Below are 14,246 nucleotides of genomic sequence, written 5' to 3'. Positions count from 1 at the left end.
CTTCCTTTCCACTTCTACACGAATGTCATCCTCTGTCCTCAGTGTTAAAGGATGCCATGACAAATTCAGTGATGTCATACTTTTTGGAAAGAGAGTGAGACCTTCTGGTGGAGGAAGACCTTGGAAAAGCCACAGTGAGACAGGGAACAACATTTCATGTCTGCTATGCAAGCTAAAATAGGGGTACCAGTTATTCCCAAACACTTGCCCTAGCTTGGAGTGACACAGGGTAATTCTCCCCACCACCCCAACGAATTCGGCAAAAATTCCATCTAAGAAGTGATGTTCCTGAAGTATCTTGTCAACAGCTGTTGTGTTGACAAAACGATCTCTTCACTGAGCTGGTGATGCAGATGCACTTTTTAGACATCAGAAGCCAGCTCTTTTGCACTCTTGTTAGATAGTTCCTGGTGCGATCATTTATTTTGAATGCCTGTATTCAGTCTGGGCTGTATCCTCAGTGGACTAAAAGCTTTTCTGCTTGTTCAGATAATCTTCATTTTTAAAGAAAACTGATCTAGTACTAGGAAGAAGTACTAATCTGGTATAGGAGGAAAGACTGGCATGAAAAAAGCCAGCCAAAATATGTACATTTTCCTTTCCCAGATCCCCCAACTCCAAACTGGGGTGAATAATAGCTCTGCCTTTTTCTGGTTTTCTTCACCTCTGATTTTGTTTTTCTTCTTTTTCTTTTTCTTTTTTTTTTCCCCTGAGATTATTTTAAAAGACTCTATAAAGTTTTCATGTCCAGCCTTCTTTGCTCAAATGCAAGTGCTCTGGCAGAGATCAGGGAACAGATCACAGAGAAAACCAGCTGAAAGAGCCCTTTTGTGAAGAGCCAAGATGATGACTTACCAAGGGCAGCCGTTGTGAAGCTAGCCTGTGGTCCAGGATGGCCTTCCCCACCTTCCCCTTGGCGACTCAGCTGAACACAGAACTGATATTCTGTTTTTGGTTCCAGGTTGTCCAGTCTTTTGGTTGTGCCTTTTACTGACAACAAAAGGAGAAAGTAAAGCCATAGCCCATGCTGAAAACCACTAAGAAAGAAAAGGTTTGGAAAATATTCCTGAACTGCTAACCACAGAAGGTAAGATACTCAGGCTTTTCTTTTGTTCCTGATTCACTAAGATAAACTAGTTAGAAGTATAAAATACTTATTTTTAAGTTGAGCTCCAACCCTGCCCAAAGGATGTTTCCATCTTCCCTTCCTTCAGGACAGAACCAGACTGGTTGCTTAGGCAGTGTGCATTGCAGATGCATATCTTGGGTTATGTTGGATTGGTAACGGCAGTTGTTACTTGTTCAAGTTCCTGTAATGTTTCCTATAATATTTTAGTCCTTGCATAAACTGTTAAAACAGGGCTGGAAGAGGTAATCTAACTCACAAGCAGGCTTCATTTTGCCAATACCATTCCTGATAAATATTTAGGTAAGATATTTATCTGACCAGAGGGTACAATAAACACAAAGGATGATTGTAGATGCTCCAGGACATCTCCATGCTGCTCACTACTTTTGAAAACCTCTTATTTACACAGGAGTTTTCAACATCTGGGCCCAGCATTGAATACTGTTTATCTTAAGGAAGGAGAGGGGAACCCTTCTTTTACTGAAAACTGAATATACACTTTTGACTACTGTAGAGGTGCCACATCCACGTTAACATTACACATAGTGATATAAAAGAGTCACAGGTCCAGTCACAAAAGATGTAACTTTGATGTGTTGTAAAGTCTTTTGAGTCAAGAGCAGACATCCCATTATGTTTCAGCATGCAGCTGAAGATTGTGTTTAAGGGGATTAAAGAACACCATCTTACCTTCTACAGACATCCAGGACTGAAAACGTTTTGCTGGCTTGTATAGGAGTTTTGTTGACACAACAGGTCCATCTCCAAGATGTAACTCAGCATTGATATCAATTATGAGAAAATTATGTCCACTGTCTGTCAGCCTTGGGGCATACTGCGGCACAGGAGGAACTGAGCAAGAACACAGGTATTAAACAAGCTTTTTAATCTTCTATATCAGTAAATCTCTGGTATTTTCCAAGATCTACAGGAAAATGGGAGATGTTCTTCAAAACTCTTACAAAATAAGCAGGGGTTTACACCCTGAAGCTGACAGTTTAGATCTTTTTAAAAAAAAAACCTTGAGTTTTCTTCTAATCCTTACCATCACACTTATTTTTTCAATACACATAATCAGCGTCTTGCTTATAAAGGGTTTCTGTTCATATTCTGACTGTAAGTATTTATTCAGACATTGTCCTGCAGTGCAGAGAACAGAAGGCGCTGCCATGTTAGATCATAAAGCTGCCTGTAAAAGCAGAAAGGCAAAGACACTTGAAGAGAATCACGCATTTACCTTTGACTGTAACTTGAAATGGTTTTTCTGCCATTCCCGCTACTGTCTGCACGCTGCAGACCCAGGTTCCTGTATCACGGGGCTGTATTCGATTAATTGTAAACATGGCTTCAGAGCGATTACTGGTAACAATTAGAGCAGGCTAAAATGGCAAAAGACATACAGAGCATGAAAAATGTTGGCATTTAGGAATATCCCCATGACACTTTATCATAGTTCAGGAAGTCATCTAGAGTTTAGTGATTATCAATAGAAAGGGTCTACAATAGTCAATTCTGTAGTTTCATATGTGGTCCAGTTCATGTGGTCCATTCTGCGGCACCTCAGAATGTCAAAATTTCACACTATGCCTGAACACCATAGTGTTCATTATCTACAGATAAATTCAATATAAATGTCAGCAATAATAGGAAGGAATTATTCAGGAGCCTACCCTGAGGACCGTTCCGTCTTGCTTCAAAAGTTTAAATTCTTCAGATTTAGGAAGTGGCATCCCAGTTGCTATACAAAAAGGCCTGAACTCAACACCAGAATTGAGTTCTACAGGATCTAATAAATTTTCTATCTGAGGTTAACCTGCAGAAGATATAGAGTATTTTAATGTCAGCCTTCAAACAGAACTTTAAAAATGCAGCACCAAAACAGGTTTAGGTGTACATTGAGCATAGGCAACATAAATGTCTGGTTCTCCTTTCACTCAAGAGGGCATACGCAAGGATCACGCTTGCCTAAGTCAGCACTGTTACCACAGTGTAAATACCATGTGAGAAGTAATGAGCCCTGTGTCCACTGTTCTTTCTTTTCCCCTCTGCTCTCCTCTCTTTCTCACTTACATTCTAAGCATAAACAGTATAGCTATGGCAGAATCATGCAGACATTTTGTACTGAATGTACAGTATCTATTTGCTCTTTTGTCTGTCTGTATGAGCAGTCAGATCAGAACAGTATAGTTTGGCTGGTTGGATCATGGTCTTATTTCTCTGCTTGTTTTTGTGCTTGAAAGCTTTTACAAGTTAACAGTGGATGCTTTATTTATCAAACAGAAATAATAGATGCTGAGTGCGTCTTGTAAAATACTGCGTGCGAACCTTGCCTGAATCCAAAGAGATTCTTAATGAGAATGTTCAGCTTTGCAAGCTTAACTCCCCTTCAGAGAGACACAGCTGTTTTAAACTCTGGGGTTGTCCTGGTGTCTCAGTCATCAATATCAGATTGTGAGGCACATGGTATAGGAGTGTACACAGATGAATAAGAGGTAGGTAATGTACCATGAGCCTATCCAAAAGCTGATCGTGCAGGTAGGATACGCACCTTCTGCCAGTAATTGATATCAAGGTTAGTGTCAAATCCTATGGAGTGCGGTTTGCAGATCTACATCTAATGAAAGCAGAATCAGATTAAATGGTAGCATATCAGCCTGCTAAATGCAGCATATGGGGCAGCGGCTTAAAAACACTGCTTTGCAATAAAGATGTAGAGAAGTGTCTGGGCCCCTGGAATTAAACTGACAGAGCAAGCATACCAGCCTGGTGTGGAAATGCTGTACCAGCATGAAGATCTGTTTCAGTGACACTGGGAAAAGCCATTTACTACCGTGTTACCTTGCTTTACCTTCTTTTTCACATTGCAGACCATGCCATCCGAGGGAGCAGATGCAGCCCTTGAATCTGTCACATGTCCCTCGATTGTGACAATTACATTTGAGTTTGCAATCCGACCCGTAAAAACCAGGTTTGCATTCTGCAAGTGCATATATTTCCAGTTAGTATAAAGGTACTAGAAAATGTCTTATATCATTTTTCAGTCTCATGCATCAATTCTCCAGTAGGGTTTCATTTCCTCAGTTGGCTTTGAAACTCTACGTATGAGCACTACTAAATCATCCACAGAGCATCCTGAGAACACACTAACATCAAAAATGTAGAGCACATTTGTATCTATGGCTGTCATTTGTAGACTAGATGCTAATGTGGAAGCTTCTTCAGTCTCCACTGTTTCTTCACTTGCACGGTGGTAGTGTCCATCATCAGAGTTATGTCACCATGGAATAAGATGGCACATATTCATAAAGGAAGATGTGCTTTGTGTCCCAAAGACATTGCAGTCTAATTGAAATGAACAAGGCTGATTATGCTCAGTATTGTTTGGCAATGGATTTATGTTTGGCACAGAATTGCTCAGTTTGAAGTGTAGAAAAACAGCAGGACTGAAGCTGTTGGAGGATTTTTAATGTCTTAATAGAACATCAGTTCGTTTTGCAGAATAATATGAACAGCTTTCAACTTTGCTATGTCCTTTTTCTGAGAATTTTATATGATCTTCTGACAGGGCTAAATATTATTGTCCCTCTTCCACAGAATGTAAAAATTAATGTATTTTACTGTCCTCTGTTAGTCCCCTTCTATATTTCTTATGTGCAGCACACTAAGGACGCTTCGCCATTCCTCATATTTTTTACTATACCTTTATCACACTCCAGTCCCATCCATCCTGTGGCACAAGAACAACCATATGGATCTGGTAGACAGAACATATAGTTCCTGCAGCCATAGTTTTCTTTACAGCTCTCTTCACATGTTTTGCCAAATGTATTGGCTCCACAAGCTATTGAAGGGAGAGAGGGAAAGAATAGCCCAACAACATTGTCTACAAAAGAGCTAATGCTTCTAATGATACAGCTTTAGACAACAGAAAACATGAATTAAAAAAATAGCATTTTACCATTCAGATCCCAGGTATGTTAACATCCATAACAACTTAACAGTTTAAGTTCAGGCAGCAGAAACAAACATAACTTTCTCCCATGTGAGGATCCATCAGAAAAGCACCCATTGCTTTGGATATGTGGGGACAGAGCTTCAGTAATAAACCCTATTTATAATCCTTTTTAGTATAAAATGGACAAACAGTGCCATGAAACACAAATATTTGTCTTAGAGGTCAGTGCATATGAAACTGCCAGGCTCAAGGGTTTGCTTTTCTAGTACGATCAGTGCTACATTAGAGTGGTTTGGATGTCAACTATTCCAACAGGTTAGCTCTAGTATTTGCAGCACTAGAATTCAGTCAAAATGTTATAACACATGTTTAGCTTTGGACCCAAAAGTTGCTTGGAGAGGTCAGAGCAATGTGGTGCCTGCTGCAATTATTCCAGAATCCAAACTGATTGTCACAAACACAGATATCCACAAACAGACATATACTGCTTATATGCCCCTACAGAGACAAATCACCCTGTGAGCATGTTAGCAGCTTGTTCAGAAGTACCTGGGGAATCTCTTCCTTTCCCACTGCCAGTGTATCCTTAAGATCTCATATTTTGTCATGCATTTAACAGACAGTCAGTAGCTTTGAGCATAGAAAATTTCAGGGTAATCATAGAACAGTCCAGGTTGGAATGGACCTTGAAAGATCATCTGGTCCAGCCTCTAGTGGGAAAGGGAGCCTAGATGAGATTATCTAGCACACTGTCTGAGTGCATGGAAATTTTATCTTCCTTGGCAATATAATCCCTACTAGGAGAAGAGAGGGCAAAGTTAAACCACAAGTACAAGAATAGCCTTACTAATTCAAGGCTCATCTCACTCAACACTGTCCTGTCCCCAGCACCAGCAGTAAATGCTATAGCCATAAAGAGTAAAACAAGGGTACTCCATTTGATGTTTCCCTCAATAATTGACAACTTCTGCTACGGAGAACAAATTAATAAGCAATCTGTGAAAATAATACTTTCTTACCTTTCTCACATGTTTTTCCCATAAAGCCTGGAGGACAGATGCATTCCCCAGTATCTTCATGACAAATGCCATTGTTTGTGCAGGAAGGGCAGTGGGAGCTACAGGAAGGGCCCCATTTCTGAGCTTCACATCCTTTTATGCGCAAATATAATGACATATTTGTTGTCTTCTTATTCAGTAACCAGTCAGGTAGTAAAATTCTTTTTAATTAAGACAAGCAGTAAAAAAACCATAAAAATATAACCCATGTGGAGCCCGCAAAGCCCCAGCTGACTGCCTGAAAGTGAGGAATGACTTTTTTCATTGTGGAAGTTTTTCTATTTCTGGAGCAGAACTCTTGCATAGTACGCAGTAATACTATGTACCATCTTCAAGGAAGGAACTGAAAATGTCTTCCATTTTTGAAACTAGAAATAAATTTTTTAAGTTTGGAAGAGTAGGTTTGGAAGTTGCCAAAGTTGGTATATTTAAGATTTCTATTCTTGTAGCAGGGGTCCGAGACCTGCAAAAGGTCCAGGCTTCAGCTGGAGCTGGCTGTACTGGTACTAAGCCAGCATGACCAACCTTCACATCACTGGCATTGTACCAGCATTTGGCAAGTCATGATTTTTTCCTATGACAATATTTTTCTTGGAGGTTTGTTAGACCATGTTTACATCTATTATATCTTTACTGTCTTCACTGTGTCCTTGTAAGAAGGATCCATCAACTGGTCACATATTTCTGGAATAAATGGACTAAGAACAATCAGTTGTTTTAATGCATGTCATGATTTTCTTTCCCGCTTCATAATTTAAAAAGATACTACCACCATTAATCCTGCCAGTGAGCATTTTGATACTGATTTCATAGAAGCAGAACTCAAACTCTAAACAATTATATGTGACTCCATCATGCAAGTGTATAATCTATCCCCACAAGATGCAACACTCTGTGAGCTGCTTTTGAAATCAGTGGGAGCTGAGAGGACTCAATAATTTTCAGTATTTGTTTTATAACAATGTTTCTTACATCACAGAAAGTAACCTTCATGACTTCTTCTAGTGTAAAGCTAGAACTGAGAGGATAATAAACTGGCAAGTCATGAGGCAGGCTCACTAAAACTGACTAATCCAGGCTTGCATGAGCTTTTTCAGATTTCAGCAAGAGTTTAATGAATGGCACTTGGAGTTTTATCTCCTCCTTCTCCCAGAATGAAATCCTTACATGTGGATACTTAAAAAAAAATTTTGCTAAAAATCATCAGTCTGTGTCTATAACACTAATTCAAAGAAAGACAGGACGTGTTTGAATGGTGGCATGAAATCATCCATTCTCTTTATTGTTAGTGTTCTCCCTACCACTGTCCCTTACGGACTTTGCCCCAGGAATTTTCCCAATAGCCAGGATGGGCAAGACGAAAGCCCGTTTCGAGGCAGGGAGCAGAATTTATGAATGTCTTCTGCTGTGCAGCTTGGCACTAGACTAGAGAACAGATCTGGACCATTTTATTTAGTAAGGTGGCAATAGCTTCAGTATCCAAATTTGGGGCATTAAATTGATTTATTTGCAACTCCTGGAAGTATCCTGTGGATGTTAGCAAGTAAAATATATGTTACCATCAGAAACATTTTCTCCACAGACTAAGATATTTGAATAACTATTTATTTTTATGTATCAGTTTTATATTTCTATCCAAGTTAATACAATATAATTTTCTTTATATCTGATGAACATGGACATAACAGCATGAGCTACAAGAACTGTAGAATACTTAATGGAAAATATCTGCCTGCATTGTAAACCGGTTCTGTCATCCACTGGAAGTGAACTTTAGGAGCTAACTAAGGCTGGGGTAGTTTGTAAAATTATAATAATGTAAATTAAAGACGAGGAATCTTAGGATAAATGGGGTTTGAATATAGCCCACTACAGAGAACAGAAGCATCTGAAAATTCCTATTTCTTATTCCTATCTCATATTCATGGGAGACCCAGGGATATCTTCTTCGTCCATGCTTACCTGGTGTTTGAAAAGCTGAGATGCTGGGAAAAGAGCTAGCTGTTCTGAAAATAGCTAAGATGAATGGAAATTAAATCTGAATATTTTTTATCTCTCAGCTGCTTAAATCAGTATCAGCTTGTACAAAAGATCCCTGGGAAAAAATTTCTTCTGACATAATCTGATGGCAGTTTGTGCTAAGAAAGATTTTGGCCCTTATTTGGGCACAGTATATGTTTCATTTCATATTCATTACGACTTTAAACAATTAATCATCAGCACACATTAATGGAACTTACTTCTTACAATAAGCCTTGTGTAAGCAGAAGTAAAGAGGTTTCCTCCTATATATCTGGCAGAGTAAACCCCTGCATCCTGTGGTTGAACTTGAGGATAGGAGACTTCCAGCTCCCCTGGCACTTCATGCCTGGGCACAGAGTGGATGAAGGAACCTAGGGAAGGAGCACACAGATACAACAGACGAAAGCCATTCACCCTCTGGAGACAGAAGTGAGTTTACATTGGTTACTGAGGAAGAACAGCTGAGATGAGCTAAGCAGCAGAATCTATTTATTAGTTATGAATATGTTGACAGCTCTTTAGCTATACTAGTTTTTGATAACTGGAGAGTTGCAAGTAAAAAGAAAGCTAGATCTTGCGGAGATCTAGTAGATGAAAGGGACAAATAGCTCTGAATTCAGTGTTACTTTACAGAATGTCTCTAAGAGTCTAGTGGTTAAAATTGTTAGTTCTGTTTCTTGGCCTTTCCTGAAGTGAGGGCTGATGATCTGTAAGGAGTCTAGTGTGGCTGTAAGGAGTCAAATAGTGCATGCCAGCCAGGTCCTATTTAATCTGAGTAGCACAAAGATTTACTCAACAGACCAAAGCAGGAAGAACAGAGCACAGCTTTATCTTTTCTTCCCAGACTTAACATGTTTCTGTCTCTTCTATATTTTTTTACCAAGCTAGTTTATCTATGTTATTCTAGGTTTGCTGTTGTTGGTCATACATGCTTGCTAAGTAAGGCAATAGCATTTAGTCTTCTCCCATCCCTTTGGACGCCAGCCAACAACATTTGAACATTGGTTGCTGTCAAAGAGAAGCTTGCATCCAGTGGACTTCAGGACCACTGGGAGTCCTTCCACTCCAGTCTGATAGAGCAAGGCTGCTGCAGTCGGCTAATGCCACGTCCATCCAGCTGTCACCAAAATATACATGCACATGCTCATACACACCGTACTGGCAAAGCCAGCCAACAACAGACCCACGCAGCAGAACTGTGCCTTTACAGGTACTGCATGTGCACGTGGGACTCACATACACATGAACAACCCAGAAAGCCTAATCCTGTTCTCACTGGCCACCTAGTCAGGCTTGCTAGCAGCTCTCATACACTCACACACCCAAAAATGGGTATTAGCTGGTCTGGACTTACAGTCTCTCCAATAGCTGGCTCTCAAACCTCTTATCCTACTCACTGGTTATCCTGTCTTAAAGTCTGCTGGTGTCACACATGCACACACACATATGCACACGCAAATGAGTCCCCACCATAATTAGCCTTAGACACTTAATCTCTCTGATTGCTGGCCCCAGGCATACAAGCCCCTTTGACCCCTGGCACATGTTTCCAGTGACTAGGAGCCAAACCTGTTGTACCTTCTAGTCTGGCCTGAGGGTCAGTAGCAGAATACAAATATGCGTACCAGGTAGAGAGCACACTTATGTTGAAGAATAATTAAGAATAGAGTTTAATAAGATCAGACCATCTGTAGTGCAGAGCTTGGCCAGACCAGTGGCACCTTTTCCCTGCTTTCCACCCCATTTTCCCATGCTTGTTCCTTTCCTGTTCACTTTGATCCCTCCCTTTCTCCTGTCTGGCTTTTTCTCCCAAGTGTCCCATTATTTCACATATGCTCACAATCCCCATCAAAAACACATAACAAGTGTGCTCTTTCCCCCACGACCCTTGATAATCCTGTTCCCCACTTCTTATACCTTCAAGAGCTGGCTGAAGCTGCTGAGGGCTTTGTGCTGTTCCCTCAATGGCCCTCAGAAGATGGAAAGCTCTGCCCTTTGATGTTTTTTCTCATCTGCTACTCTTTAGGGTTTGTGTATCTGTTTGTTTATTACTTCTCTTGTTCCTTAGTCTTTTGTGCTGAATGACCATTAACCAGATGCTACTCCCACAAATCAAATCCTCTTGCATTTACACTGATAATGAAAAATTTTTTCACTTTGCTGAAATAATTTAGAAGGTAAACAGCATCAAGCAGGACCTGTACTGCCTGTGATCATACGTACTATCATACTACCAATTTCAGGCAGCCTAGAAATGCAAAACTATGCTGAGGATCACAGTCAAAACAGCAAAAAGCTCTTAGGTCAGTTTAGTCCATGACAACACATAACAGTTCTTCAAAAATACAGGGCCAGAGAAAAAGAGCAAAGAATGAAAGGGATTAGTTCTGAAACTGGGGGGGGGGGGCTTTTTTTTGCTTATCTTTTGAGGTACAATCTGCAAAACAAACTTGGCAGCAAAGTACTAAGAAAGCCTCATGCTCACAGTCTTCTAGCAAGGTTCAGTTTTTGTGACTTGTTTTCCAAGACGGCATGTGTTATGCCAACATCTTAAAGCAATCTTGTTTATCAGAACAGTTGCATTCTCTAGACATCCTTTGTGAAGGTCTGCAAGGGGAAAGTGGTATTTTAAATGACTGAAATGAAAGACTTAAACATAATAGGACAAGTATTTCCTCCTCTTTGCCAGCTGCTGTATCAGGAATCCTCAGGGATGAAATTCAGCTAAAGTCTCAGGTAGAGAACTTGACCTACTGTCCAGAGTCGTGGTTACTTTGAGGCTTGTTTGCCAAATTTGCAGTTGGAATCCCAGCTAAGGCAGCACCATGATGTAAACACTCCTGCTGTGACATGCCAGCTGGTTCTTGTACGAGAAAATGCTGACAGGAGACCCTGAAAGGACAAGTGATGGCAAACTTTCTCCACTGTGCACTGCCATAGCTGAATCTCTGAAAAGCAAAGCAACAGGTCTTTAAGAAACTCTGCTTTGCGTCTTGCCTTTTTAAAAGACACACTTTTGTTATTTTTCTCTTCCAGCCTGTGGACAAGTACTCCAAGAATTCAGTAACTGGGGTTGAGGTTGCCCCACTGCGTTCTTTTGCAGTGTGCTGACACTTCCTTTCCTCATCCTGCTCTATTTACTCCCTGTTTCCTCATAGCTCAGTGTAAGCCAGACTATCAGTAGTGTGCTGGTTTTGGCTGGGATAGAGTAAATTTTCTTCATAGTACCTAGTCAAAGCTAGACAAAGTAGCTAGACGAAGCTGGACCAGTACATTATGTGTACTTTCCACAACTATAAATTGTTGAGGTCTAGCATTCTGATTAAGTATGAAAGCGCTGTGAGTTTTAGTGACTGGTATTTTACTACATCTCTACAGGAGATAGATAGCAAACTGCACATATTTCCAAGTGTCAAGCAGTATCGACGCACAGCTGAACAATGTTACATGTGATTTCGGTGCCGTGTTAGATAGAAAAGTTGGTGTCATAAATTTTACAACCTGATGAATTTTTGTAGTTGAATGGAAGAAGGATTAGATTTTGTTGACAGTTTTGCCTTTCTAAAAGCAGATTACGAATGGTTACCTTCTTAGCTTCAAGAGTATCATAGAAGCAAAATGGCCTCTAAAAACCATTTGAAAAAGGAAAGGTATGCACTTGAAAAGCAGCAGGTAATGCAAGGAAGGATGCAGTAACTACACCTTCATAGTGGCACAGGAAAAAAAAAAAAAAGAAAAGCTAAAATCAGCCAGGCAAATATATGAGGGGGTATAGGAGGAAATCAAAAAGGAAAATGAGAAACAAAGCAAAGGTATCAACAGAGGATTTGGTATTCTGGTGGAAGAGAAACAGGTCAGCTCAATATATTGCATATGGCAAATGGCTCCTTTAAGGAACATTAAATACATGAGGAATTATGTCTTCTCCAGTTGCACAGCATGGGCACCATCAGCGATGACTTTAAAACAGTTACATGGCACTTGGCTAAGGCAACGATAGTAGGAAGAGGAAAGGCAAGAGAGAAAGTTTAATTACCATTTTTGTAAATCACTGCATCTTCTTCTTTTGCTGCCATTCTGATGAAGGAAATATTCACATGCTCTCCCTTATTTGCTGTAACAGTTAATGTCACCGGGTGGAATGAGGCTGAAAACAGAACAACACAGAAGTATGGGATAAATAGCAGCAGTTGTTGTCTCTATCTGGTCTCTGGGCTGAAAGCTGAGAATTGTTTACAGCATGACCCTCACTTGGATTTTGACATTTAAATTTCTCTAGAGCACACACTGACTCTTTATCACCAGCAACCTCAACTCTGTGTTTTGGCAAAGACAGAGGACTCACCTATACCCTGAAACAACAGACTGCCACTAGAACCTGGGGCATTAAATTAAAAAAAAAAAAACCAAACAAACAAACAAACAAAAAAACCCACAAACATTTGGCTGAGTAACTGGGAGTAACACTCCCTGACTAGGAGCTCCAACTAACTGTAAAACACTTTCCCAAGTTTCTTCATCCCTTGAGGCATTTTTAAAGCAGACTGGATAAAGTACTAGAAAATGTATTGTAGGGAACAAGCTGTCATTGGCAAACAAATACCCTGAGTGACTCAGTTGTTTTCTGCTTAAGCTTTATGAGGCAGAACAGTCAAGCTAGCTCAGGAGACCACAGTCATGCAAAGTCTGGGGGAAATGCCGTAAGATAGAGTAGGTCTGTGCTTGTGTTAGGTCACCATGCACTCTATAAATACTGAGTGTTGCCTGGCACTAAGAAAAAGAGAAAAAACACAGCTAGTGGTATTTTTACCAAAATATTCTCATCTGTAAATGTGGCTTAATTTAAATAAAAATTCTGTGGGAGGAACTGTCTAGGTCAGTGATATTTTTCAATTTTTCAGTTGAGAATTTGAAATTAATTTTCCTGCTTTAACAGAACAGTACTTTTATACACTTGTTTATAGATCTTGATTTTAGAAAAAGAAGAAAGTAGTAGATAGATATTCACAAAATGTTTGTCTGTTCCTTATCATTACTAGCAGAAGAAAAGGTCAGAAAATAATTGGGGAAGGGATAAAGAAATCTCAAGAAATAGTACTTTTTGAAACCAGTGAAACCGTAATTTTAATTACAACATTACTTTGAAACAATTTAGAAGTTAAGGACACTTCCTTTCATTTAGTTAGAAAATTCCAAGGGAAAGCTGTGAAGTTTTTTGAGGACAAATTCATGTTTTCTGACTGTTTTCAGTTCTGAGGTTTTATGCCATCCTGTCATTAATATGTCGTATGGACAAAAAATTTCAGAAACTTTTCTAAAACCAGTCAAAGTTAACTTCCAAGCTATTCAGCTGTGTATCTGAGTGAGAATGTTACACCTTTGTACTTTCCATTTTAGGGCACCCAGGGGAGTGAGGCGTTGATTTTCACCAGGCGGTTTTCTCTTTCCATTTAGCCTTAGAGTTAGTTCCTCCTGTCCAAGTTACTCTTGGGTAAGTCCATCCTGCATTTTGTTTTTGTTCAGCTCCTGGCGTCCAGTTCTGCTGCCACCTGCCTTCCCACCAAGGTGTGTGGGACTTTTCACACAGAAAGACCCACCTGAACCTCAGCTGGAAGGAATCCTGGAAGAGCCATTCATGATCCTAGACAGCTCGGCATTTGCTCAGGTTCCATTTCTCTTAAAGTCATATTTATTTCACAGGGAATATTTTGTTTAAGGAACACATATACAAGTTAGTAAAAACTGTTAGACAACTTAATAATAAAAAATTGCTATTTATCTAGTCATGTCTGGTTTTTTTTCAGTTCATTTTTAGAAAACTGTTGATAAAGTATACTTTGGTTCAAACCAATGGCTGCAGAAAACAAATTTGGAGTCTGTGGCTGAAATGTAGTGGCAAAGAAATACACAGAGATAGGATCAGAAAGAAGAATAAAAAAATTTAACTAACTTTCTGTTATATTAGATATGTAATAGAGCTGTAAAAAACAACTGAGTAAATGCTACATCAAACCTTGTATGAGACTGAAACTGTGTTAGTACCTCCACAATATTATTCTGCAAAATCTGAGGGGAAAAAAAG

The 14,246-nt window shown here is 39.7% G+C and overlaps 1 protein-coding gene across 1 annotated transcript in view; it reads right to left on the bottom strand.

Annotated features, from left to right (window-relative positions):
* The window catches only part of TEK (TEK tyrosine kinase, endothelial), a 38,367-nt gene that overhangs the window by 9,521 nt on the left and 14,600 nt on the right, over positions 1 to 14,246 (bottom strand). Inside the window, 10 exon segments of the mRNA XM_010080367.1 lie at positions 1 to 119; positions 856 to 990; positions 1,820 to 1,981; positions 2,367 to 2,508; positions 2,800 to 2,974; positions 3,968 to 4,106; positions 4,830 to 4,970; positions 6,104 to 6,235; positions 8,383 to 8,535; positions 12,201 to 12,311. The exon segment at positions 1 to 119 is cut by the window's left edge and continues 193 nt beyond it. Coding sequence (XP_010078669.1) covers positions 1 to 119; positions 856 to 990; positions 1,820 to 1,981; positions 2,367 to 2,508; positions 2,800 to 2,974; positions 3,968 to 4,106; positions 4,830 to 4,970; positions 6,104 to 6,235; positions 8,383 to 8,535; positions 12,201 to 12,311 — 1,409 coding nt within the window.

Source organism: Pterocles gutturalis, unplaced genomic scaffold, assembly GCF_000699245.1.
Source record: "Pterocles gutturalis isolate BGI_N339 unplaced genomic scaffold, ASM69924v1 scaffold14286, whole genome shotgun sequence".
NCBI classification, from domain to species: Eukaryota; Metazoa; Chordata; class Aves; order Pterocliformes; family Pteroclidae; genus Pterocles; species Pterocles gutturalis.
Note: the sequence above shows the minus strand (reverse complement) of the source record. Positions and strands in the feature narration are given on the sequence as shown.